At 55.8% G+C, this 27,589-nt stretch overlaps 1 protein-coding gene across 4 annotated transcripts in view; it reads left to right on the forward strand.

The window, feature by feature from the left end:
* Nucleotides 1-27,589, forward strand: part of CNTFR (ciliary neurotrophic factor receptor) — a 293,745-nt gene that overhangs the window by 178,641 nt on the left and 87,515 nt on the right. For all 4 annotated transcript variants that reach the window (XM_059725338.1, XM_059725336.1, XM_059725339.1 and 1 more), the window contains one exon: nt 19,222-19,452. In XM_059725338.1, the coding sequence (XP_059581321.1) occupies nt 19,222-19,452 (231 nt within the window). The remainder of the gene's footprint in view (nt 1-19,221; nt 19,453-27,589) is intronic.

Genomic DNA, 27,589 nt, shown 5'->3' on the forward strand with positions numbered 1-27,589 from the left:
GCGATCGATGGCCGGAGGCAGGGTTCCCGTGTGATTAGCTGCCACCAGGTGCCAATTGAAAAGGTCTGAGAGCTAATTGAAGTCTCTGGCTTTGTTTGAAAGGAGGTGACGCAGCCATCAGGCGGAAAATGAGACTGAGCACCAACTCGAGCCACATGTGCATGGGTGGCCGGGGACAGGGGAGCATGGATGCCACGCTGCTCCACTGCCAGGGGAGAACCACATCTGTCGGCATCTCCGGGAACATCTGCAGGGGCTAGTGCCTGTGAAATGCCCTGGGTCAGAGCAAAGCGAGCAGGATCCCTCCCCGGGATCAGAGGGAGACATAAGGATGCCACCCCACTGTGCCCAACACAGCTGTCCCTCTTCGCACAGCGGGGCTGGACCCAGCACCGAGCTGCATGCTCCACGGGCAGGCAGGAGACAAGGCACTGCTTTGGAGAGCTGGAAGTTGAATGCACAAAGCATTGGAAATGGCCACAGTCAATTGTCTGAGCCCGCTGCATGGCACGGTGCTGAGTCTGCTTGCCGGGGACGGTAGCAGAGCAGGCTGGTCACGATTCTTGGGGTCAGAGGCTTTTGGGGGGGAGTGGGCATGATGAGGAGCTGGAGATCCAAAAAAGGGGGAGAACATCTGGGTAAAGATGGGGAATGAAAGGGGGCAGCAAGTCACTGAGCAGAGCAAAGGGGGCTGGGGTGGAGGGATGCATGCATGCGTACATCTGACACACGAGCTGACCCATTGCTAGAGAGAACCGAGGTTGCTGGAGAGGAAAAGGATGCAAACTAATGCTTGCAGTGCACTGTTGTAGTGACCGTGAGGAAACCGCCGGGCCTTACCCAGCAGCTCTGCTCCGTGTGCAGCCAAGTCCGAGCGCCTGCCCTTGAAGACCAAGCTCAGTCTCGCCCACTGCATCCACCTGAGCTTGTGTGGCTGTGGAGAGGGGACCGCATCCGTCCTTGAACGTCGACTGGAATTGCATGCAATGGCCTAAAAGGCAAGGGGCTGTGTGGGTCTCACCGAGGGAAGAGTTTGCTCTAAGACCTTCATGAGAGGGTGATGCCCGGAGCCGAAGGAGCAACCACATTAATGCTCAGATGCCAGGCTGGAACACCTCTCCCCGTGGAGAATGGGCACAGGGGGTCAAAAGGCAACGAGCGGTGCCACTTTTACTCATTGCAACGCTGCTTAATTGGCAGGAAAAGCTTTGCCAAGACACGAGAGAGAAGCAGAGCCCCTGGGTCTGTTGTGGGCTGTGACCGTCCACCCTGGCTGAGCTTGGGGCTGCATTGCCTGGGTTAGCCCCTTCACGGTGTAAGGGCAATGCCCTGTTACTCATCCCTGATGCCCCTGGTCTTGGGCTCAGGCCGTCTCTTCCCTCAGCTTCTCCCTGGGGCAAGGAGCATGTGGGGAGGAAATAGTCCAGCTAGGAATCGTGAATCTAGCATCACCCAGGCGTATGCTATTGTGCACTTGTGTTGGAGAAGGCAAGGTCCAAGAAAGGTGCCTTGCCCTCGGGGTGGAAGGGGCCGGGGTCTGTGGGGTGCTTTGTATCTGGGGATGCTGGAGAAAACCCTTCGGAAAGATACTGCAGCTTAAAGCAAAGGGACCTTCACGCTCCTTTCCAGCCTAGAGTTCAATGCATTGCTTTGTTTCCAGTTCAGACGGTCGAGGGCTGGGTTTTGCCCTTTTCTTCCTGCGCGGTGGTGCCGACGCTGGCCAAGCGCTCCTCTGAAACCCGTGGGACCCCTTGCTGAGTAGAGGCCTGCTCCATGTGACAGTGGTTGGCAAGTGCTGGCCCTTAATTAATTGGCATTGATTGGACTCCACTCCCAACAGCAAAGGAGAATTAGCAAGCGGGGAGCAATGAAGCATCACGACTTAATCACTGCAGCCATTCCTGTGCAGCCAGTTGAAGCTCTTCAGAAGTCCTCCAGCAGCTGCCGTGACAGGGGAAGGACAACAGGAGCCCTCCACGTAATTGCAGCCGCCGGGAGCTCGGAAATCTGGGAAGAAAAAACCCACTTCAGAAGGAACAATAATTTTTAACAGGGGGGCACGGAGGTTTAAAATGGCTCCAGGCCTTGATGATCCCCTTGACAAATGCAAAACTCTCTCCGACATCAGTGAAAGTGGGCACGGGGGGATGCAGGGTTTTGAAAAGGGGGGTGCAATGGGGTGACACACTTTTCTCCAGTTAAAAAGGAACTAGAAGCTTTACTAATATGCAGCACAATGTTATTCAATTGAGGATCAAGACAAATCTAAGTGTATTGGACTGTGCACTGATTTGCAGTTAGATGATATATTAACTTAAGGAAAAAAGTACAGAAGAAACTAGCCCCAAAATAGTAGCGAGACAAATGTTTCATTAGTCCTGTACTCCTTACAATTAAATGTACATCTCTTATTCAGATGTGTAAGATGAAAACTAACGTCCTTGAATGTCTTGACAGTGCATCCGATACTTCACTGTCACCCATTTCTGCATCTGAGTTAATGTTCACCTGGGGGATTATGGCCACACCTGAGTTCAGCTTTTTAGCTACAGCCAAACCCCCCCCCCACCCAAAACCCCTCCCCACCCAATCTGCAGGGCTGTGAAATAGAAGAGAGACAGTACCAGGAAGGGCTGGCAGGTAGCAACATTGCAGAAGAAAGGAGAGTCTATAGCTTTAATAGTGCAGCATCCAGACCGGTAAAAAGGAGGAAGCATCAATAACACCTATGGCGTGGAGAGAGATTAGCAGGAATCCAGCAGATAATAATTGACCTGCTTGAAGATCCATGCTGCTGTCCCTCCCAAGTGGTTGGTTGTAAACTTTGGGTGGACGAGAGGGTGTAAATGCATCACTGCACCATCTGCCCCAAGAGGATTTAGGAAGCGGGCGTAGCAACAGAGTCCTAGCAAAGTCGGGCTGGCAGAGCCCTCGGGAGGTCACCTGAGGTCCACCCCCTGGTCCAGGCAGGAGCAGCCCTGTCTGAACCATCCCATGCCAGTGTTTGCCTGACCTGATCTTTAGGAAGAGCTCAGGGGCAGATCCAGGGGGCTGCACTGGTGCACTTGCACCCACTCTGATTCCTGCTTCACCCCAACATTAAAACCAAGTGCCTGGGGCATTTCTGGTCAGGCAGCGGCGGGGCACTTGACTTCATGGGTCGCTGTCATCTACCTGACTTCTTCCAAACTCTTCATTGCACCGGTGCTAACAACCCTCTCTCCTTTTTAATGGTCTTGATGTCCTAGCGGTCAAGCTCGCCATGGAAGCGCTGTCATCCGCAACGACCCCGTGCAGTGCCAGAAGACACCAAGGAAACCCCCCAGACCCCAGGGGAAGCAGGGGGATGAGGGCAGAGCCAGTGTCCTGCCACTGCCAGGACAGAAAGGAGTTTAATACACTCAGGAGATCCCAGGGATCCTTACTAGTCTTGGCATTCGGTGATCCCAAGGCCCCCAGGCTGTTGCACACATGTTGCACAGAGGGAACCGAGGAACAGGGACAAAGGTACTTAGGCACCTAACCATTACACGGGCCTCTAGCTCCCATCAATAGCAGTAGGAGCTGGTCACCCACGTGTGCATCTGGGACTGTGATCTGCCCGAAGGCAATGCATGACGGAGCTGGGAATTGAACCCGTGCCCCCTGCTAGTGTTGTAACCCCGGGGCCACATTCCCTCTCCATCAATCAAGTGGCCATCCCAGCGTCTTCCTGGCTGGACCTCTTGAAATCAGGTCTTGGCGCTTAGCTTATAGGTGAGCTATACCGAGCCCGCTGGCTTCTGATCCGCTCTCGGAGAAAGGAGCCGACACCAGCTGGACTCGGAGATTTTGCACGGCTCCAGATGCCGGCAGTCCTGAGGCATCTCCCACTTAGGCCCCTGCTTTCTCTGCAAAGATGCCCAGCTCATGGCATGGGCTAGGCATGTCTCTCCTGGGCCCGTCGCTAGCTCATCCCCAAGGCATGCACATGGGCCGTTGCATATAGGATCTACCCACAGTGCCTTTCTTTCCCCAGGTTTTTGCAATTACGGTTTTGGCAGCTCGGCGGAGATGCCTGCAGAGGTCCTAGCACTGATCCCCCCCGCGGGGATTCAGGGATGTGTACCCAGAAGGAAAACGTCAGGATTTAGGTGGCAGGTGTAATCCCGTTCCGCCCCTCATCCTGTCCTAAATCATAGAGCAGGCATGAGGAATGCCTCGAGAGAGCCGCCATCACCGAAGGAGGGCCGTGCTCACGTTACAGCCGCCTCCGGCAGGTCGTCCACGGTGCATTGCTGACCTGGTTGCAAATTCCTGGCGTGGCGTGCGCTCGGAGGACTAGCTTGGACCGAGTTCCTCCGGCCCTGTTAGACGTGGCTCAACGAGCTCTGCGCGGCCAAACAGCCCATTGCTCATTTGCTGCGAATGCAGTAAGTTTGCAATCCGGCCGGTCTTTGCGAGGGCGCCAAATGGGGAGCGTGAGAATCAGGCGGCTCTCCCAACCTCGCTGCAACCTAGCAGGGCTGGGGGAGCTGGAGAGAACAGGGGCTGCAGAGGAAAAAGAAACCAACCTGTAGCCAGGCTGAGGGACATCGTTCTGTACCAGCCATGCATGTGCTCTCCCAGGCCCAGGGCACCGGTCCCGGATAGCAGGTGGATGAGCTGGTCGATGGGGGTCCATGCAAGCTGCTAAGTGCACGTCTGGTTGTGCGTCCTCAGCTTGGCATCGAGGCGTGACTCTTCTGCCCAGATCCCCATGTATGCCATCTTGCAGGCCTGCTTCACTGCCCCACGCATCCACTGCCAGGTGGGTGGAGAGGGGGAGCATGGTGAGGGGTGTTTGAAGGAGCTGCTGGCCATGGGTGCAGGGGTGTAGAGCCCAGGTTGCAGCGCATGGCAGGCCAGGAACGTGCAGCTGGGTGCCTCACCTGTCTGCACATTTTGTTTTGCAATGTCTAGTTGGTCTAATAAAGGCTATCCCCTCTAGCAAACTGGCTGCTTGCACTTTTAGACCGTCACCGCTACAACCTTTATCACCTGTCTGCCGTGGCTTTGCGCTTGAGCCTGGCCGGTCGTCATCAGGGCCTCGTGTGTGTGCCGTGCCGCTTAATCCGGAGTCACCCCTGCTCGACATGAAACCGTGCTCCGGCCCAGGGCAGAACAGCTGCAGAGGGAAGCCATCACGCTCTTAGTATTTAATGACTGAAAGGCTTAATTATTAAATCACCGAGCTTTGTTTAAATCGGAGTGGAGATGGGTGCCCTGTGGGCTCCTGCCTCTGCCACAGCCTCCCTACACGTCCCTGGTTGGGGCGCTGAATCTCGCAGGGGCTTTCAGCTCTCTGCATCGGACAGGTGTGGAAATGCTCCCTGCATGTCTGTGCTTAGCTCCTCTGCTCGCTGGGGCTCGCTCTGCTGCAATACCAGCACCGCGATACACGCTCACACCCGGCGGTTGCATGGGACGACCTCCTCCCTGATGGGGCTTGATCCAAGGATGGGGCAGCTGTCGGGATCCGGGAAGTCTGCTGGCAAAGGCAGGAGAGCATCGTCCGAGCTCTCCCTGAGCAGGGACCCCTCAGCAGAACCGGCTGGAAAAACTCGGCTGGTCCCGCCGCGTGTCAGGGGGCTCCGAGTCCAAATGTTTGCACAATCCCGGTCCTTCAGCCAGATTTTGGGTTGGAAGAAAAGGAGGGGGTGGGAGAGGAAGAGCTCTGCCAGCCCCGCGGGAACTGTGCTCTGGGCTTTTTGCTTTATCGCTGTTTTTTTTTTTTTTTAATTTTAATTAATTTTGGATCATATCAGAAGAAATCTGCATCCATTCACTTGGGAATGTAACGCACCCGTGCTGTCTAACCCAGGGCTTGCTAAGGCTGGCTGAGGCCCACAGAGCCATGGGATCCGGCTGGCAGAGCTGGGGGGCTTTGCACAGCCCGGGGGTCAGGGGCCCGGGAGCGGTGACAGCACCATGCCGGGTCAGCCACACTTGCCTGGTCCCGGAGTGGGTCCGTCCAGCCCCCAAACCTTGCCGGCCGCTGGTCTGAAGTCAGATTGTGCTCAGAGCGCTTCTTTGGGGGGGTTGTGAAATCTTTGTGCTTTCTTCTGAGTTGAAGCCAAGTCCCGTTTCCAAAACCCTCGCGAGACATTGCCTCGGCCCCCTGCCCGGGCTCGAAGCCCTGCCCTCACCCTGGCCTTCCCCTTGGGCACTGTCCCTGCCAGCGCACGGCTCCGACCCCGGGAGCATCCGCGAGGCAGCTGCAGTGCGGGGGCAGCCAGCTGGGAGCGCAGGGTGACGGCGTGCAAGCCTTCGCAGTGTGCACGCCGACACGGGGCACGGGGTGGCGTGCGACGGTGCCAGGGGCACCGTGGGGTGTAGCATGGACAGATGCATGACTTGTGCCGCCACGGGCAAGCATCCCCAGGGAAGGTGGGGGCAGCTGCAGCAATGCAAGCACTGGGGGAAGGCAGCAACTTTCCCCTGTTCCCACGGAGCGTGGTCCTAACAAACCATGCTCACTTCTGTCTCCGAGGCCGGCAGGCGGGTATGCCGGCACGGCTCCTGCCCATCATCTCCGGAGGCAGAAGGAAAGAAAAGAAGAAGAAAAGAAAAATGATTCACAGCCCGGTGTCCAAGTGCCTCTTTTTCTGGAGGTGTTGAGAAGATTGTTTTCTATTCACGGCCTCGTGTCTGGGCTAGAAAAGCCATTTTCCCTCTGATAGCTGCTTTCTATGCCTGCGTGCATAGATTTGCATTGATTTCGAGCGGGGATTGTATTTTTCTGTGCTGGTTCTCTCCTGTTGGACTCCTCGCGCTCCCTACCCCCCTGATAGCTGCTTTGTGTCTGTATCTCTGCCTTGTTTCTTTTCTCTCTCCAACCTTTTTCTTTCCTTCTTACTCTGTTCATGACCTCATCTTCTCTCTCTCCCTCCTGGTTGTAACCGCGTTTTCACAGCAGACTCATTTCAGAGATGTTTTTTCCTCGCTGAAGCCAAGAATTTTCTTCCCTGACCAGGCTCAGCTCAGAGGGGGCTGGAGGGGAGAGTTGGGTTGTTTTTTTTTAAACCCCCAAAACGAGCGATTTCTGGGCGTTAAAGGGACAGGACAGTGAAGCTGGCGAGTGTCCGGGCAGTGGGAGGGAGTTTCTAATGTAACGGTCCATTTATTTGGGGAGCCGGTCTCCCCCAGGCATCTTCTGCTTCTCGAGGGTTCAATTTTCGAGGATGCTGTTCTCATCCTTCATGTTGCCCTGCTCCAAAGGAGTTTCCCACATTTCCTCCATGTGGCTGGAGAATTTCATGAGAACTAAGCAACTTGTAGCTTTGTCCTTTTTTCTCCCCCATCTCAGCAAGGCCCCGTCTCAGCGAGATCCTTAAGTATGTACTTCACGTTAAGGACTCACATAAGTGCTTGGCTGGACAGGGGTGGAAATCGGCACCTGCTTAAGTGCTTTGCTCAACTGCAGCCAACGGTCATTTTTCAAGCCTTTGCGAAGGCTTCAAAAACCCCAATTCCAACACCAAAACGCCGGCACTTTGGAGGTCAGAGGTTTCGGTGACCCCCAGCAGCACCTCCACGCTACTGTCCAGCCGGCCTGCCTCGAGGAGCCGGGACTTCGTTAGCAGCCGTGAATTGCGAGACACGTCGCCGTCGCCTCCGTGTCCCCGACGGCAAACCCGTGCTGACCCAGAGCTCTGGCCGCGCTTGTTTTTCCCCAGCATTTGAAATTAAAATAAAGGGAGAACTGCAGAGGGATTTGCTAATGACTTCTCCTCCCTGGTTTTGCAATCAGTGAAGAAACAGATTTGCCTGACTCTTCAGATGAAGTGATGAGAGTTTTGCATGTTGTCTGCGGCAATGACTCTCAACCAGGCTGCCACAGCCCCCCGGGGATGCTTGTAAGGGTGCCACGGGGTCGCCCACGATGTGAGCACTTCTAGGGGAGCAAACGCTGGCGCCGTAGGAACTACCAGCAAATATAGTCTCCTATGCTGTGGGCTTGCTGAGTTGGTTGCAATGAAAAAAATTGCTCTGGTATTTTTCCTGTAATCAAAAATGGAGTTAAAACTAAGAGCTGACATTTTCCAAGAGGCGCTAGAGCCTGAACTGGTGGAGAACGACTGGTCTAAAGCATTTCTTTGGAGCCTCTGAGCACCAACCCCCTTTCCTGCAGCGATTCCCATCACCCATGCACCGTGCCATTGCCCCAATTGCACAGCTGGGGACCTGAGTCCCAGAAAGACGTAAGTAGGTTCACTACAGGAAGCAAAAATGAACCCAGGTTCCCCAGAAACCTGCGGTAACCGCTGGATCACGCTGCCTTGGGAGAATCTGCTTGGCTTGCTCTGGGCTCTCAAGCATCATTTGGGTGGCTGTGGTCCAAGCCCTCAGTAAGACCCAGCAGAAATGAAGCATCACATACCGGCAGCCGCAGCCCTTCTCCAGCCTATTTTGGTGCATTGGAGACCCCGGACGGTCTCGTAGCTCATAGCTGAGAGCCTCGTCCTCGCCGCTGAAATCAGCTCCTTGATTCAAGACAAAGCCGCCCGCGGTTTGGCAGTGGATGCTGAGAGCACGGTTGAGGGGGAGCAAGGATGCACGGGAAGAGGGTGGGAATGGAGAGACCTGCCTGGAGCTGCTCATGCCTGGTTATAAAGGCAACGCGTGGACAGCGATGGAGGTGTCAAAAGAAGGAAGGAGAGGAGCACAGGATGCAGGAAAGGGCACCAAGTCCCCAGGACTGGGGCGTACCAGGCTCAGCGCTAGGCAGGTCGGAGTCCTGCCCCAGGAAGCCCACGTGGAAAGAAGGTGAAGGCGTAGGTCTTGCAGGCGGGCAATGGTCCCGTTGACCTCTTGCCTGGCTGTAACCAGCGGGCAAAACCCGACCCCGAGGAGCCTTGAGAAGTGCAAACCCATCCCAGCCTCTCCCAGGAGATGGAGGGGTTGCCGACAGGAGGCTCGAGAGACCTCTGAGGGGAAGAGCGATGGAAAAGCCCCTCTGAAGAGTTGTCAGTGTCTATACGACGATTCCTCGGAGACTGTGCTCCGCGGCAAAGAAAATAGAGGTGGTGCACTTATAGTTCGGCTGTGGTGTGTGGGTGGCAAGTGTGCAACAAGTGTGAGCGGTAGCTTTTCCAATACCCTTGGCTGTTCTCTTCTCTGCACCTCCACCGTGCAATTTGCTGGATGTGGTCCGTGCCGCGGCAGGCGTGATGGGGGCGTGCGGGCTGAGGAGCAAGCTGACCGGGGCTGCTGGCAACTCCGAGTCCCAGGGCTAGAGAAGGGGGGATTGAGTGGCATTGAAAGGCCACGCACGTCAAACTGAAATTAGGGAATATTGGTTTTAATTAACCTCGTTGCCCAGAGGACAGATAAAACCAAAGTAATAATACAGAACTGGTTTGGCATTTCATTGATAATGAGATTGACTGAGTGAGATCATAGGATCGGAGAAGAGCGGGGCTGGCAGGGAGCTGCAGAGGTCACCGCTAGTCCGAGCCCTGCTCGAGGCAGGATCAGCCCTGTGCAAACCACCCAGACACACCCACCATCTCAACTCTGTAAAACTACAGTCAGCCCCGACACAGCACCAGACATCACCCCCAATCCTGCTACAGCCGGGGGGCCGCGGCCACCAACATCCACCTGCTGCAAAGGGGTTCATAGATGCTCCAGAGACCCCAGGTAGAGGCCGTGCCCCCGCTGCAGAGGAAAGCAAAACCCCCCAGTCCAGACCAGTCTGACCAGGGGGGAAATCCCTTCCTGCCCCCAGTGCAGCATGGCTTTGACCTCCAGCAGTAGAGTCCCCCCTTCCCTGGACATCTGTCCCACGGCCTCCCAGCTCCGACAGTGAAGAAGTCTTTCCTGATAGCCACCCTAAACTTGCTTTGCTGCGACTTCAAGCCCTTGGCCCACGTCCTCCTCTCTGCAGCAAGAGAGAAAAGCTGCTTTCCCTCTTCTCTACGGCAGCTCTTCAGGTATTTGCAGGCTGCTGTCATGTCCCCACTTCAGCCCCTTTTCCACAAGCTGAACGTGCCCAGCTCCTGCAGCCTCTCCTCTATGACTTGCCTTCAAACCCTTGAGCACCTCTGGACCCTCTCTTCGCTTCCCTGTGTCCTCGGAGGTAGCGTCCAAAGAGCAGTCCTGCCTTAAAACATGTGTGAGATGTGTGATATCTGTGATCTCGTCAGGGCCCTGCCTGGCGCAAGGGCAGGCTGCAGTGGTGCAAGGGTGATTGGGAGAGATCCTGGACGATTGGAAAAAGGCAAATATAGTGCCCATCGTTAAGAAAAGGAAGAAGGAGGATCCAGGGAACTGCAGACCCATCATCTTCACCTCAGTCCCTGGAAAAATCACAGAGCAGGTCCTCAAGAAACCCATATCTAAGCACTTGGAGGAGAAGAAGGTGGTAAGGAGCAGTCAGCATGGATTCACCGGGGGCAAATCCTGCCTGACCAACCTGATTGCCTTCTATGATGAGGTGGCTGGCTCTGGGGGTGTGGGGAGACCGGTGGATGTGGACCTTGATTTTAGCAAGGTTTTTGATACGGTCTCCCACAGCGTTCCCACAGGCAAGCTGCATAAATGGACTGTCAGGTGGGTAGAAAACTGTCCGGAGCATCTGGCTAGAGGGCAGCAATCAATGGCTCGATGTCTAGGTGGCAGCCGGTGCCAAGTGCAGTGCCCGGGGTCGGTCCTAGGGCCGGTTTTGTTCAATGTCTTCATCAAGGACCTGGAAGACGGGATGCGGTGTGCCCTCCGCAAGTTTCCAGATGACACCGAGCTGGGGGGAGCAGTAGATACTCTGGAGGTCGGGCTAGGATTCAGAGAGACCTCGACACATTGGAGGATTGGGCCAAAAGAAATTTCATGAGGTTCAACAAGGACAAGTGCAAAGTAGTGCACTGAGGAGGGAGCGACCCCCTGCACTGGTGCAGGCGGGGGGTGACGGGCTGGGCAGCAGCTCTGCAGAAAAGGACCTGGGGGGACAGGGGACAAGAAGCTGGACAGGAGCCAGCAGTGTGCCCTTGGTGCCAGGAAGGCGACCGGCATCCTGGGCTGCATCGGTAGGAGCGATGCCAGCAGATCAAGGACGGTGATCCTTCCCCTCTATTCATCACTGTGGAGGCCACATCTGGAGTGCTGTGTCCAGCTGTGGGCCCCCACTGCAGAAAGGATGTGGTCACATTGGAGAGAGTCCAGTGGAGGGCAGTGAAAATGGTTGGGGGCTGGGGGACAGGACTGGTGAGGAGAGGCTGAGGGAATTGGGCTGACTGAGTCTGCAGAAGAGAAGACCGAGGGGGATTGAATAGCAGCCGTCACCTCCCTGCAGGGGGGTGCAAAGAGGATGGAGCCGGGCTGGTCTCAGTGGGGGCAGACGACAGGACAAGGAGCAATGGGCTCCAGCTGCAGCAAGGGAAATTGAGTTTAGATGTTTAGAAAAACTTTCTGGGTGTTGAAGCACTGAAATGGAGGTGGTGGAGTCTCCATCCTTGGAGGTGTTGAAGACCCGACTAGACCAATCCTTGTCTGGGATGATGTAGTCGGGGCTGGTCCTGTTTGGAGCAGGGGGCTGGACTGGATGTGACCCCCTGAGCTCCCTTCTAGCCCCATGGTCTGTGATTCTGTGACTGTTGGGTGTTTGTTCATTGTGACTGGGCTGTGCCAATGCTGCTGTGGCACCAACCCCGCAGGGTCCTGGCTGGAGGGTCTTGGCCCTGCGCTCAGGCTCAGATCGATGTTGCATTTGGGGCAGGAAGGGATTTCCCCCCTGGTCAGACTGGTCTGTACTGGGGGGGTTTGCCTTCCTTTGCAGTGGGGACACAGCCTTTGCCTGGGGTCTCTGGAGCGTCTATGAACCCCCTTTGCAGCAGCAGGATGTTGGCCACCCACCGTGGTCCCCTGCTTTCCCTGGGGCAGGGTTGGGGGTGATGCCTGGGGCTGTGTCGGGGTGCTGGTAGGTTTGCTCAGAGGTTGGACAGTGGGTTTGTCCGGGCTGGTTTGCACAGGGCTGATCCTGCCCCAGGCAGGGCTTGGACTCGTTGACCTCTGGAGCTCCCTCCCGGGCCCGCGGCTCTAGGAATCTGGGCTGAATCGTTACCCTGGCCTATTTAATCGGGCTGTTTTATTTTTTTTAAGGACCCTCGGAAAGACATCTCACCTCTAACTTTCCAAATTGTGATCTGCCCTTAATAGCGACTTTCCCTGCCTTCTGCACAAGCCCACCTACTCCGTATATCTCCCTGTCTCTCTCTAGTGGCAGCGCGGCCATATAGCCACACGCAAGCCTGTTGCATCTCGGATAGGAGCTCAGGCTGCAAAGATCTGTGCCTTAAAGGTCACTGGTTTGATCCTGGCTCCTAACAACCCCCCCCAGGGACGTCCATGCTGCATTAGGACAGGATAAATCCTTGGCCCCTGGCTTGCGAAAGGCAGGTTGGCTGACAGGCAGAACTGCCCGAGGGGGCTGAACTGTAAAGTTATTAAATGATTCAATGCAAAAAAAGAAGTTCATTTAACTTCATGGCTGTGATTTTGCACCCCCTGCCCCCCCGAGTCTGGGAATGAAGCGCTACGCGTCACACACGGGGATCATTACCTCGGCACGGCCCAGATTGTGCAGTGTATAAAACGAGGCCGGAGACGCGGCAAATAGGCTGCGGGGACCCATACCGTCTTGGCAGGCGCAGGCCAGGCGGAGAGGGGCCCAGCCGGTCCTTTACGCCTCCAGCTTTGCTAATTCTGAGCTAATAAAACACAGTTGTGCAATCCCCGCCATGAATCCCCAACCCTTCGCGGGACAGATTTGGAGTCGGTTTGCGATGGAGCAGATGCCGGTTCCCGGCGTGTTCGTTTGTGGGACGAGGGTTGCTGCGGGGGGGGGGATTTACTGCATGCACGGAGCAGAACAGGTGTTGAGGACTTTCCCGTCAGCCCCTCTCGCATCCATGGCCCAGCCCCAGCGGCAGGGAGAGCTCTGCCCCTCGGCACGGGACAGCGACGCTGCATTCAGCTGGGGGCAGATGAAGCTGAGGAGGGGGAGACATGGGGCAGCCCAGGGCATGTGCGTCTCTACCCTTCAAGATCACAAGTCCGGGGGCTACCTCATTATGGAGCTGCAAAACCCCCAGCATGCGAGCAAAGGGGCAGCTGAGCTAGCAGGGGCCGGGGTCTGCTCTCGGCTGGCGGTGCTTCCCTGCCCGGTTGGCAGGATGGAGTGTGAGAGCAGGCATCCGGGGTCTAGATGCACGCAGCGACTTATTTGCAAAGCAAAACCTTTGCCATAACCCACCGGGGAAGCTGCTCTCTTTGTTCTCAAGCCCCTTGCTCAGGAAGTTCCCGCTTCCCCATTTCCCCATCCTCCTCCAGTGCAGCCAGCTCTTGTTAAGCCCCACAGCCAGGCTGGGATGCGAGAGCTGCTGACAGCGCGGGTTATCGCTTGTGACAACGGCATATTTGTCTGATGGCACAAGTGTCCCTTCCTGTAAGGAGGATGCTCAGACATGCCGCCCGGCCTTCCCGGAGCATGCTGCGGCTGCCTCTCCCGGGCACGCGGCTCCTGGGGACGCGGCGGTGCCGGCTGTATCTGCATGCATCTGCGGAGAAGCAAGTGGGAGCAGGCGCCAGGCAGGGTGGAGCTGTTTTCCCTCTGGATGGGAGCTGTAGAGATGAGGGTTTGCGGGGAAGGGGCTGCAAACTGCCTCCGTGGCCCCCTCCCACTCTCCGTGCCCGTCGGGCACCCCCCATCTCCTCACCTGCCTACCTGCACACTAAGAAATGCCCACAGGCACAAGTGCCCCTGCCTACTGCCCCGGTAGGCTGTTGCAACCTTGCTGACATCCTTTGGGTCATAGTCATCACTGAGCCCACCCGGCATCTGCCTCTGGTTTGGGAATCGCTGGGCGAGAAATCGGTCTTCCCGGCATTCGTGCCCTGGAGCTGCCCCTGGACCCCAGCTCCCAGCTTGTCCATAGCAAAGCAGCTTCTCTTGGTTCTGGGAGCAGATCCCTGCAGCGCCCAAGCACAGCTCAGGCCCCACCACTCCTGCTAGTCGCATTGCAGGGTTTGGGGTCGGGGGTCTCTCCATGCAGCACATGGTTCACCTCTGGCACTTGCTGCCCCAGGAGCTTCACAGGGCTCTGAAAAGAGCAAGACCTTTGCACCAGGGAAGAGATGACTGTAACAAGGATGTCAGAAACCCGGGGGTTTTTGCAACCTCTCTCAATCCTGCTGCTTCAGGTCGGGAGCAAACATCTCACCGGTGCGGGGACGAGAACCTGGGTCTCTTGGGTGGGTGTAGGGTGTCTGGCACCATTCGCTGGGGGACCAGGGGCTGTCTCAGAGCAAGCCGGCCTTCTGCTCCGGTCCCATCTCACAGCACCGGTGGTGGGCACTGGAGTGAGGCAGATGGCATCCCTATGCTGGGGGAAGAAGAACTAGTTTAAAACTAGTGTTAGTTTTAAACTTGCTGCCTACTGGTTTCGCGTTGTGACCCCTCGTTCTTGCCTGGTGAGAGACGGTAATAAACCCCTACTGACTTTCTCTTTGCCATTTAGTATGCTGTAAACCTTTCTCCTGCCCCTGCTCAAGCATCTCTTTTCCAAACTGAATTGTCCTGGCCTCCTTAGTCTCTCCTCCTATGACAGCCCCTCCGTACCTCTCATCACCCTCGTTGCCCTTCTCTGCACCTTCTCCAGCTCTCCTAGCTCCTTTGGAGGTGCAAGGACAGACCTAGGCGTGGATGCACCACGGATTCATAAAGGGGCATCAGGATATTTTCCATGTTGTTCTCCCCTTTTTAATCATCCCCAATACGTTATTTGCCTTCTCGGCGGCTGCTGAGCACGGAGCTGATGTTTTAGCAAACTGTCCACAGCGCCTCCCAGATCTCCCCGCGGGCTGCTCACAGCTCACGTAGAGCCCGTCACAGTATCAGGCTAATTGGAGTGATGTTTGCCCAGGTGCATCGCTTGACACTTATATCGATGACGTTGGATTTCATCTGGCATCGAGTTGCCCATTTGCTCCGTCGTGCCAGATCCTTCTGTAGCTCCTCACAGCCCGCTTTGCCCTTTCCCGCTTTGCATCATTTTGCGCCATCCGCCAATCTGGCCGCCTTGCTACTCCCCTCCTTTTGCAGATCGGTTATGAATGTGCCGAACGGCGCGGGTCCCAGCTCTCCTCGATGGTCAGCGCAGCTGGGCTGGAGGCTGAGAGTGAGCAGTCTCAGCTCCCCCGAGGCAGCAGTTTCTCCTGACCTGGTCTTGGCTTCGATGCGGGTGAAGGGGAGGATTGCCATGAGCTGCTCTGCTCTGGATCCGCCAAGCGGATAGCAGACACCTCGCGTGAAGGCACCAGGGGGTCCCATGGGGACACGGATCCCCACGCTCACACACGTGTGCACATATGCACAACTGTTGTGAGCCTGTAAGAGTGAGCCATCACCTCCTCGCCCGAAGTCAACCATGCTGTGCTTCCAATCTCTCGCAGTGATGAAGTGGAAGTCCTTTAGCACCCATCTGTTATCTCTTAATTAAAGTTTCTTGCTAATTATTTTTCCTTGTCAGGAGAGCAAAGCTGCTGACTCAGGGGATTTACCCAAGTCGAGCAAACAAACCCAGACCCGGCTCGCCGCAATTCTTCATTAGTGAACAAATTAAACTTGGAACGGCCCCTATCTTTGGCTTCATCGAGGACATTTAATTACGCCTGTTTCCTTACTGAGATATATTTAGTTTTAAATCAGTCTTCAAGGAACTGGCTCGGTTTGCCTGGAATTCCTCCTTGGAGGGAAGGTTTCTGTTGGCAAGTGGCATTGTGTGGGGACGTAGTACCGCGGGAGGGATGGATGGAGCAATAGTAATAAATAAGCTGTCTGCTCCACTTCAGGCCCAGCTGATGTGAAGTCGAGGTCCCAGCCCGGTCTTCCGCGGGTATTTCGTCTGTGCTGTTGCAATGACGTGCGATTTGGCACGGCGGTTTGTCTGGAGAAAAGCAAGGGGCGGAGAGGGGGTCTTTGGAGGTGCCGGCCAGCTCAGGGCACGGACGTGGGCAGAGCTGCAAGGGGGAAGTCTCCAGGGTCCCCCCGGCCGGTGTAGCCGAGGGGGCTTCAGGCCAGGGGAGCGGGGCCGACGCTGCTGGAGGAACCGGCCGAGCAGGAGACGCCGGCTGCGTTGGCAGCTCACCCGCGCCGCTCACCCATGCCTGTTGCTATTCTGGTGCCACGCTATTGATCTAATTTAGATGGCGAGTCACCGGGGGGCCGAGCCCTTGTCATTGTCTCTGTTTGCAGAGCTCCCTGCACCCCCACCCCCGCGCGCTGGGTAAATATGAAATGCATTATTTATGACGAGAGGCACGGAGATCTAATTAGCCACTGCCATGATGACTTGAAGCGGGGCCCGTCCATCCTGGAGAGGCAGAGGCCGGGGGCATGCATGTGTATCAGATCTGGGCCCCGCTCTCCATCCCATTGCTGCCTCCATCCCTGCTGCTTCGGGCCTCAGTTTCCCCATCTTTAAAATGGGGCTAATGGTACTGATCCACCTGACCTACATACACACATGGACCTTAGCAGAGGCTCTCAAGGAGAAATCTTTTCTTTTTTATGTCTCAAAGAGCAGGTCCAGCCCCAACTGTCTGTGCATACTCTGCTGTATGCAGCTGCTCAGGGTCATGTTGCCTGATGGATAATAATATCCCAATAAACTGGCGTCTGGTTTGGAGGAAGTTGCTTTTGTCTCTCTTGTGTGTCTCTGGATCAAATAAAAGCCCCCCAGAGTCACAGAACCAGAGACAAGGAGGGTGGAAGGGAGCGCAGGAGGTCACATCTAGTGCAACCCCTGCTCCAAGCAGGACCAGCCCCAGCTACATCCTCCCAGACAAGGCTTTGTCTACAACACCTCCAAGGATGGAGACTGCACCGCCTCTTTGCATAGCCTGCTCCAGTGCTTCGCCACCCTCCTCGTCCTCAAGCCCTCTGCTTAGTCTTTCACCCAGGCTGAAGGGTGTGACATGCCCCCGCGTCTCCTCCATTGCTGCCAGAGATGGTGCCTCTTGCACAGACTAGAGGCTTCCTCATCCAGCTAAGAGCCCCGTGCACTAGGCACGTCCACTTGCATGGTGCAAAAGACACCGTCGAAGCCCCGGTCCCTGTTGCTGGCACAGCGGGCGCCCAGGGGCACTGGCTGCCCTAGCAGAGTTGTGCCAGGCACCACAACTGGTTGAAGCTATTGCTGGGAGTGAGGGCCCAGGTCATACAGACACGATGCTTCGCTCTCGATACCACCCTGAGCCCGGGGCGCAGGACCCGGGATTACTGGGGGCAGCAGGTTGCAGCGGGCTGGCTTCTCAGTTCTGCCAAAGGCTCCTTGCGTGACCTGGGACACTTGAGCTCTCCATGCTTTGTTTCTCCCTCTGGTATAAATGTGCTGCCCCCTTCTCTGTGAAGTGCAGAAGGAAGACGCAACTTGCTGTCCCTGCTGCAGCACACGCCAGACCGAAGGAGCTGGTTTCCTCTCACACCAACCAGCCTGGAGCTGGGGCAGCACTGTCCCCATTTTACAGATGGGGAAAACTGAGGCCCCGAGTCATGGCGTACCTTGCCCAGGGTACTGCAGGAGGATGTTGGGACTCGAATGAATTGGGAAATTGCCTGGAGCAGCAAGGTCATTAAAAAGGAGAGAGAGTCGCTAACACCGGTGGAGTGACGAGTTAAGAAGGGATTGAGTAGATTCATTTATTTCTTCGTATGAAATAGAGCACCCGAATGGCAGAACGAGCTACAAGCACCCACACTAAGGCGAGTGACAGTTTTAAATCTGACACCCATTGCAAAGCATTGTCAGCGGTCGGGCGCAGGTTTTCAGTGCGAGCATTAACATGACAAATAGGACCCTCCTCCACGATGTGTGCTATAGTTTGGATTTTGCCACACTCATATTTGGGGTCTTTAATAAAATGCCACTGATGTAGTAAGTAGCTATGTCTGCCTTGTCCAGTATGAACACATGGGGGATAGGACTGGTGAGGAGAGGCTGAGGGAAATGGGCTGATTGAGTCTGCAGAAGAGAAGATTAAGGGGGGATTGAATAGCAGCCTTCACCTCCCTGCAGGGGGGCTGCAAAGAGGATGGAGCTGGGCTGGTCTCAGTGGGGGCAGATGACAGGACAAGGAGCAATGGGCTCAGGCTGCAGCAAGGCAAGTTGCGTTTAGATGTTTGGAAAAACTTTCCGGGTGTTGAAGCACCGAAATGGAGGTGGTGGACTCTCCATCCTTGGAGGTTTTGAAGACCCAAGTAGACCAAGCCTTGGCTGGGATGATGCAGTTGGGGCTGGTCCTGCTTGGAGCAGGGGTTGGACTAGATGTGACCCCCTGAGCTCCCTTCCACCCCTCGTTTTCTAGGATTATCTGATTCTATGAACCGTAGTCCAGGTTCACTTTGGCAAAGCCAAGCCAGGAGGGTTTACATGTGGGGTCTGTGATCAAAAATGTACGAATGATGTCAGTTGTGCTCCATTGCTGGATCCAGTTTTTCTTGATACCAACATTTTCCTCGTTCAGCTCTTTTTCCACACTCCAAAATACCCTTCTCGACTTTAAGCCTTGGCCTGGCGGGTGGGGGGTCATTACATTCCTCAAAAATGGGTAGTGAATGAAATGTGAGCAGTTTTTTGTAGACTCTTAAAGTAGCCTGTTTACATCGAAGATCTGGAGGAGGAAGTTTAGTCTTCATTATCTGTAGATGATGCCTGTAGGGGAGACTATGGTTGAGGTGGACTCAGTATTTGGGGTTGGGCTCATCGTTGATGGGTTTTGCACAAAAGCTGATTCGTACTGGGCATTCGCTGGGCTTTATTAGAGAGAGGAAAAAAGGCATGAACTGTTTTGTCAGGGTTGGGCTTCAAATACAATTCATTAAAACATTCTCATTTTACCAGATCGTTACAGAGTCCCATAATGCTAGATAACGAGCCAGTCGACCTCCTCAGCACGGTGTGAATAGAAACGCTGCTGCCCCAGCCAAGCAGTTGGCTTTAAACTTTGCGGGGACTGCGAATCAAAGCAGGGTGCAAATAAAGCCCCGCGTCCTCTCCTGGACTCCCCTGTCGTGACCGTGTCCGAGCTCCCGTGACCCTGGCTCCCGGGGCTGTGCTCAGGGCACGTCCCACTCTGGGGTCTCCCCTTTGCTCCCCGGTTTTGGGCCCAGGTCTCAGCCAGGTCTTCTCCTTCTGCCTCCCCCAGACACCCGGGTGCAGTACGAGCGGATCGGCGCGGACGTGACCATGAAGTGCGGGGCGATGGACTGGGACGCGGCCGTGACCTGGACGGTCAACGGCAGCGACATCGACGAGTCGCACTTGAACGGCTCCTACCTGGTGCTGCGCAACGTGCACCTGGGGCACAGCGGCCAGTACTCCTGCTACGAAGGCTCCTCCTGGCATCTCAAGTACCAGACCTCCCTCAAAGTGGGCAGTGAGTACACGGGCGCGTGACCTGCGCGGCGCGGGCGCGGGGTGGGAAGTTCATTGTGCACCAACCGGTTGGATAAAAACTCGGTGCAACCTCGTGCTGCTTGTCCTCGACAGGCCGAGACCCTGCACAGTCCCGGAGGTCTCTCCACCCCTGTATTTCTACTGGCGTGCCCCCCGTCTCCTTTCTTAGCGGAGACGTTCATCTCAGCTCATTTTGCTTGCCAAGTTTATACACTTGCACTTAGTAGTGCTGTCTCATTTATGCTTTTGACGTTGGTCCTTGAGTTTTTAGGCAAGTGGTTTCATCCTCCCTTCGGCGTCTTTGTGCTCATGAGTGCATTTTTATTTTATTTTGTTTCTTACCAGGGAGGCCCCTTCCTCCCCCACTGCTTTTCGGCACCGTAGCTATGGCCCAGCTCAGCTGGAAGTCCTACTGAGTCACCTGCATTTAGTCAATCCCTCTGTTTAAGGATGGTCTCTACCACAGCTCAGGGATGGGTCTTGAAGTGACTCAAGAGTCCAATCTTTGACCCACAAATAGGTCTGCAGCGGTTGCAGGGCTTTCGGCAGGGGAGAGCCGGCTGCAGGCTGGGACTCCTCTCCTTGTCCTTCCTCCGCTCCCTCGTCTCTGCTTTGAGGGCAAGATGCTTTAGCTTGAAATGGGCTGCTCGGTTGAGGTTGCGGCACCACTGGAGTTGAGCCCCGCCAATGCCGACATCCTTTGTCTTGAGATCTGCCTTCGTTGTGTCCTTGTAGTGCTTCCTCTGCCCAGCGCGAGATCTCAGGCCACGACTAAGCTGGGAGCAAAGCACTTGTTCGGGGCATCCGCACACGTCGGTGCTTGAGGATCACCCACTCAATGCCGGTCTCGTTGGCTTTAGCAAGGGTGCTGGCGTTTGTGCGCTGGTCTTCCCATGGGATGTGGAGGATTTTCTGGAGGCATCGTTGCCAGTAGCTCTCCAGACTCTTGAGATGATGATGGTAGGTCGTTTTTGGTACCATCCACCCCTGTAGGTCAAGGATGCCCCAGGGACTAGGCAGGAGGTGATGCTGCTTCCCCTTCCAACCCAATGGGGTGAAAAATCAGGGTCCTGTCAGGCATGGTGGATCGGGGCAGCTTCCCCCAGACAATGGCAAACTGTGCTTGGCCCCAACGAGAGGTTGCGATCGGGTTGCGAGGGCGATCTGGCCATGGGGACATGCCACCGTGAAGTCGTCTCAGCTAGAAAGTGGTGGCAACTTCTGGATGCTCCATCAAACTCTCTGTACGCCCAGGTTCAGGGGCTGCTTGAGAGCAGCTGGGGCTTGCACGGGACCCGTGTGCATGCCCGTGCGTGTGGGTTTGATAGCAATGGGTATCTCACAGGACTGTGAGTGTTTGCACGTGCGTGAGCATGGGATGAGGATTTGGCAGTCACTGTGCCGTACTGTGTGGGACACAGCGTGCATCCCTTTCCTAAAATGCTGGTGCTGGGAATTAGGATGTGCATTATAAATGAGGAAATATGGTAATTCTGCTGAAGTGACTGCCGGGGGAAAGCAAAAGCTGGTGTCGGCAAGCCCTCAGGGGTGAGCTCTGCCCCGGCTCACTGGTGGGTCGTGAGGTGACTTATGCAGAAGGAAAGCTGCAGGTAACACATGCAGAGCTCCCGAACTGCTGGCTGTGGACAGACCCCCCACCCCCATACACACACACACACACACACACACACACGGCTCCTGCCAGAGCTTCTCAAGGAAAAATCCTTTTTTCTGTCTTTATTTTGCCTTTCAACAGCAAGGTGCATGTTTTATTCAGGGGCATGTTGTACTCCAGCAAAAAACAAATTTCAGAAGCCAGGATGTGTTTGTCTGCAGTGAAACACGCTGCCGTCCTGGGTGCATTCGCAATGGCCTGTTCAACGGGAGTAAGCACCAACGAATGGTGCACAAAACCCAGCTCTCGAGGGAGCCGCTGTCCATTTTGCAGGTTTCCACGTGTGCATGGGTGTGCGCGAGGCCCTACGTCCTTTCTACTGCTCCGACTACATCTAAGTGACAGCCGCCTTATATTGCACCGGTCGGTCAGTGTGTGTAGGGGATGTGCTGGGCCAAGATCCTGAGCTCAGGTAATCGTGGTATGAGGCTGGAGAGGTAGCAGCTCCTTTTTACTGACCCTCATCTTGCCATCCTGGCTTAACAGTTTGCCAAGCCAAGGGACCAGGGAGGCATGCCTGCTGTGGGCATGTTTAGGTGATGCCTATCCAGCCACAGCTCAAATGTCACCCGGGAGGCTACAGCATAACATAAAATCGTAAAAAATTCAGGTGTGAAGGGAGCTCAGGAGGTCACATCCAGTCCAACCCCTGCTCCAAGAAGGACCAGCCCCAGCTATATCATCCCAGCCACGGCTTTGTCTACCTGGGTCTTCAAAACATGCTTGGGGCAGTTAGGGGGATCCTGCTGCTGCCTTTATCCCGGGGCTCACGTGCTGCGGCTGGGGCTGGCTGCGGAGGGTTGCACATGGGCACACATGGCAGAGGCCTCCGGTCCAGCCACGGGAAGGTGGTAATAAGTAAATAAGCAAGTGCCCTGTGCTGTTAATGCAATTAAGTGTGCAAGGAATTAATCAGGTGAGACGCTTATAGTGCTAATTAATTTAACGGCCTGGATTTTAATTTAGTGCTCCCTGTGAGTGCTTCCCTCCCCTGCCCGTGCCCTGCCGGCTTCTGCCTTTGCACGCTCGGCTCCTTCCTCCTGCGGACGCCTGATGAATAACCTGGGGGTGGGTGCGGACAAGGGCAGATCTCCATCTGGCATCCCGCTAGGACAGGCTCACGCGCTGAGCCGCTCAACCACAGCCAGCTCCCACGTGGCAGATGAGCTGACGGCTCCAGGATGGTGCTGCGTGCATGCAAGAAGCATGCATGGACAGAGGGATGGACGTCCCTGAGGACTTGGGGGGAAAGGTTTCTGGGGTCTCAGGCCGGAGAGGAAGCTGAGTCCCCGGGCCCGCTGCAGAGAAAGGCGAAGCCCCCCAGTCCAGACCAGCCTGATGGGGGGGAAATCCCTTCCTGCCCCCAGTGCAGCATCGGTCTGAGCCTGAGCAGAGGAGCAAGACCCTCCAGCCAGGACCCGGCAGGTTTCCTAAGTCTTGGCAGGAGAACAGAGATACCGATGAGAAAAGTGACCAGGGAGGTAATAATGTTAGTGAAGAGGCTGGAGCTGCTCCCAGCAAACTGGACAGGACCAGAGAGAAACGGTCAAGATATTTTCCTTCTATTTTGCATCAAGTGTCTTGGCAACAAAATGGAGGAACTCGACCTACAGGTGCAGGAAGCCAAACCGGATATTTTAGCGGTAACAAAGTCCCAGCGAGACGTCAGTCGCAACAAAAACGCGGGTCCTGAGGAGTGTGCATCCTCCAGGAAGGGGAGCGTCGTACGTTAATGAGCAGGGATTAAACAAAACTGATTTTAAATCCAGACATTTTGGGGGAAGAGTGGTTAAGAGACTGTTGTCGCACTGGGGGTCTAGTCTAACCCCAACCAGCTGATTGAGATGTGGCTAGACACCTTTGGAATAGTCTTAGAGAGATAATTATTACCAGGACTCAGTGCAGGAGACCGTCAATACCGCGGCTCGAGAGCGAAGAATAAATTTGGGGGCTCAGTTCTTTCTGGATGAAAGAGTTGACAGATTTCTTCACCGGATCATCACCGAGCCAACAAAAGGTGATGCTCTTGCAAATCCGGCGTGAGTAAGCGGGGAGGAGATGATGGAAACCGACCTCGGATCCAGCGATTTGGAGTGGATTCAGTTTAAATTAAATGGGAGGATTAACAAACCAGGTCTGGCTCGACGGTGCTCAGCTTCGAAAGGGCGAACGTGGAGCAATTACAGCAACAAGTGAGCGGAGTGAACCGGACCAAAGAGCTCAGGGACTTGAATGTGGGAAAAACTTGGAATTTCATTAAGTACAAGATGCAGAAAGTACCTGGAGCTTGCATTGCACGCAACGGGGAAAGCAGCGGTAAGGAAGGACGCCAGACTGGAGCGCAGTGCAAGGGATATTAGGCATGAGCAGAATGGGGAAAGGTGTCAATTAGCAAAGGAAACCCCGTCTCGGAGGTCAGGAAGCGTAGGGAGGTGGGGAGATTTGCCAAAGCTCCAGCTGGGTTCGACCTCGCAGAGGAAATTAAAACAACGAGCCAAGGGTTCATTGGCCATGTGACGACGGAGAAAACGAGGACGGAAGAACTGGAGTGTCCATGCAGCGAGGGTGGAGTGGAGATTAGCGGTAATCTAGGTATGGCCCCGGTTCTCCGTGAACGCCGTCCTCGGGGTTCAATACAGAGGGTGAGATTGCAGGTGGAGAACGGGAAGGGGCTGGAAATCAGCTAGGCGCAGCTCAGGGTGCTTGATGTGCTCGAGGCAGCGGGGACCAGACCATCTCCATCCACCCCCAGCATATTTAACTGGGCCCATGAACTTGCAGGTCTTTTAGCGAGGATTTTTAACCACCCTGTTGAGTTGCCAGGGCTCCCACGTGACTGGAGCATAGCAAGGGCATTAGGTGCAGTTACGAAAAGGGGGAAAACATGCTCTAGGCAATCCCAGGCCTGTGCAATTAATCCCACTTGTATGCAGGGCTTTCGAACAGGATAGAGGCATGGCAGTAAGTGCAACGTGGCGCCATGGGTTTACCCGTGGTAGAGTGGGCTGATAGCTTGCTTGGGTGAGAGAGCTGATTTAATCTGTAAGGAAGCTTTGACACAGCTCCACGTTTGCTGAGGACACAAGGCTGGGAGGCATCAAGGGCTCGGGAGGAAGAGCATATCCGACAGGAAGAACTGGATAACCTTGGGTGCTGCGGGGACAGAAACGGGGTGACACAAAACAGTGCAGAGCCATGCACTTAGGGACTGATACGAATTTCCAGTGTCATCTCTTTGGTTGGAAATAACAAATGAGGAGGCCTGTTAATTAATCGCACAACAGTGATGAACCATCAATATGGTGCAGCTACATGAAAGGCAACTGCGATCTGAGGATGCATCAGAAGAGCCAGGGAAGTGTTGATACCATTGCAACAGACACTGGTGAGACCTTGGTGGGAATCCCTGGAAACACACAGGGCAGAGGAGAGCTGCAAGGAGGATCAGGGAGATGGAAAACCTGCCTCCAGGGCGTCTAAAGGAGCTCACGCAGCTAAGCACAGTGAATGTTGAGAGCAAGCGTGATTGCTGTCTATCCCGTATAGTCAAGGAGTATGACGACCAGGGAGAGAAAGAAGAGATTGAAGTTGAAGGATAGTCTTGGTGCAAGAACAAGCAGGGATCATGTGGGCAGCAGTGAGGGGACAGGGCAGGGGGCTGCAGCCCTGTCTCCCTGGCACTCGGAGCTAGACGGCACCTGGCCCGAGGGCTGGGGCAGCCACTGGACCCAAAAACAGCGCGCTTGCACACGGCTGTCCTCATGGGAGCGCAGGATGCGAAGCACTGTTGACAGCCACCCGAGGAGGAGGGCCGGGGGCACGGGAAGGAGGGCAGCAAGGGGCCTGGGCGCAGGGCATCGGGGGGCCTTGTGTGCAGCGCAGCAGGAGGATTTGGGCTGCTGGCCGGGAAGGGCCGGAGAGCAGACCCAGGGCATCGGCTCATTCTTATACGTGTCTGTCCATCGCCCTACCCACGCAGTCATTCCTGTGTCCATCCATCTGTCTCCCCAGCCTCTTTATCTATCTATCTATCTATCTATCTATCTATCTATCTATCTATCTATCTATCTATCTATCTATCTATCTATCTATCTACCTCTGTCTGTTTGTTTATCCATCCATCCATCTCCATCTCTCCATCCATCCTCCCATCCATCCATCTCTGTCTGTCTGTTTATCCATCCATCCATCCATCCATCCATATCTGTCCGTCTGTCCATCCATCCATCCATACCTGTACATCCATCCGTGCATCCATGCATCCATCCATATCTGTCCATCCATCCGTGCATCCATGCTTCCATATCTGTACATCCATACATCCATAGCCATCCATCCATCCATCCACATCCATCCATCTCTGTCCATCCACCCATCCATTCATCCATCCATCCATCCACCAACTTACCTACCTACCTACCTACCTTCTGTCCATACCTTCTCTGTGCCTTCCTGTCCCTGTTTACCCTTCTCCCCCACTCCACACTCCCATGTCTCTCCATTCCCATTTAGTGCTCATCTTTATCTAACGAGGTCAGCAGTCCTCAGCCTTTTCGGACTCGAGGCACCCCTGGACAGATCTGAGCCCCCCCACAAAGCTCCAGCTCTTACTTTGCCCTTCTCTTTTGACCACAGACAAGCACTAGAGCAATTCTTCTGTGGCACACCAGGCCACATCAGGCCCGAGCATTTTGACCGCTCTGGATTCCTGCGTGCACCTCGCAGGACTACCACAGCGTGGTGCCCCGCGGCACCCTCGAACGGATCTCCAGGCTTTGCAGAGGGTCGTGGCAGCCCAGCTGAGCATCGCCGGTCTAGATGCTGCTAAAGGCTCGGTCTGTGGTCTCTCTCCCTCCATCCGTGCTGGCCGGGCACGGGGTGCGCTGCGGACTCTCATGCGCTGACGGGGGCTTGGGAAGGAGGGAGCGTAAGACCGAGGCTGGATCCAGCGTCCAGGCTCTCGGAGAGGACAGGAGAGGCTGGAATGAAACCAGCACTGCAAGCCAGCGCGGCCCAGGGGGGTCTTCCCGGGTGAGGAGCCCAAATCCCTTTGGCAGGCCCCCACGCCAGGTGTGCGCAGCGGGGCAGGTGCCAGCCCGGCTTTGCGGGGAGCACCATACGCCACGCTGCCTTCGCCTCTGCCAGCCCCGGGCGGCTGGGAGAGCGGGGCTCCGCGCCGACCTCCTTCCCCTGCTGCCTGTCACCGAGCGGCTGGCGCGAGGAAGGGAAAAAACATGCGGTTTGACGGAAAACGACATGGAAAAACAACCAAATTAACAGAAAAACAAACAAACCCGGAGCGTGCGGGGGGGGGGGAGACACAAGCAACAGGAACCACATGTGTGCCGGGAGACTACGAGCCTGTTCCCAGGCCTGACGAGATGGGGCCAAGCAAGCATCAGCCGCTAATAAATAAAAGCAGCCCCCCCGGGTCCCCTCCTGCCCTCTCAGAAGCTGCTTTGCTGCTCAGCTGGGATCCAGCTGTGCCTGGGGGGGTTATTTGGAGGCAAGGGCGGGGGCGGGGGGGTCTGCTGGTTGCAAACTCCCTCCCCTTTAAAAAGGGGGAGATTGAAGGCCGGCTGGCTGCAGGGGCTGCTGGAGCACCCGGGGTGATGGAGACATGAAGCAGGGCTGGCTCTCCATGCCGGCAGAGCAGTGACGGGGCACTAGGATGCAGGGGGGTGCCCCTAATACCCCTGGACTCGGGGGCTGGTGTCTGATGCCCAGCCTGGTTTCTCGGGTGGCCGGGCATGCAGCTTGCCTGGTCTCTTCTTGCATCTGCAGGACATGGGGCACCCCCCTTGCCCTCCTGGGCCCTGTGCCCCCCCCCCCCAGGAGGAGCAGAGGGGGGACCCCATCATAACGCATGCCTGCTGGCTGCCGTGCGGGGCCGGAGCAGGATTGTATCCCATCCCCATGAGCACCCCATGCTCTGGACCCTTTCAGATCGCTCCCAGGCCTGCTCTCCGCTGCCCAGACCCCCACCCCTGCCCCAGCCCCGCTTCTAGCAGGGTGCCATGCTCTGAGCTGTTTGCAAGGGGCATTTTGGGCTGGGAGTGGGGGACAAATCCAGGCAAGGCAGCCCCAGGAGAGTTTGTGCATCCCTTGATATGAGTAGCATGAAGCCGGGTGCCCAGAGCCCATGGCACAGCTGCGGTCGGGGTTGCCAGCTCTGGCAAACGGCCTTGATGGCACTGGCTGGCAGCTGCAAGCTGGGCCAAGAAGGCACAAGTCAGTGCATCCCTCTTTGCAGCTTGCTGGGGCTTGTTTGGAGAGGATCGTTCAGGTGCCCCTAGAAAAGCCCCCTCATGGCTTTCCCTTGGCTCCCCCTAATGAAAGGAACTGGGGCACAGAGGGAGACCGCCCTGGGTCCGGCGGCAGTGACCTTGAGCAAGCTCCCAGCAAGCAACTAGACAGGCAGTGTCTGTAGGCAACAGCAGCC

Source organism: Alligator mississippiensis, chromosome 3 (genome assembly GCF_030867095.1).
Source record: "Alligator mississippiensis isolate rAllMis1 chromosome 3, rAllMis1, whole genome shotgun sequence".
Taxonomy (NCBI): Eukaryota; Metazoa; Chordata; order Crocodylia; family Alligatoridae; genus Alligator; species Alligator mississippiensis.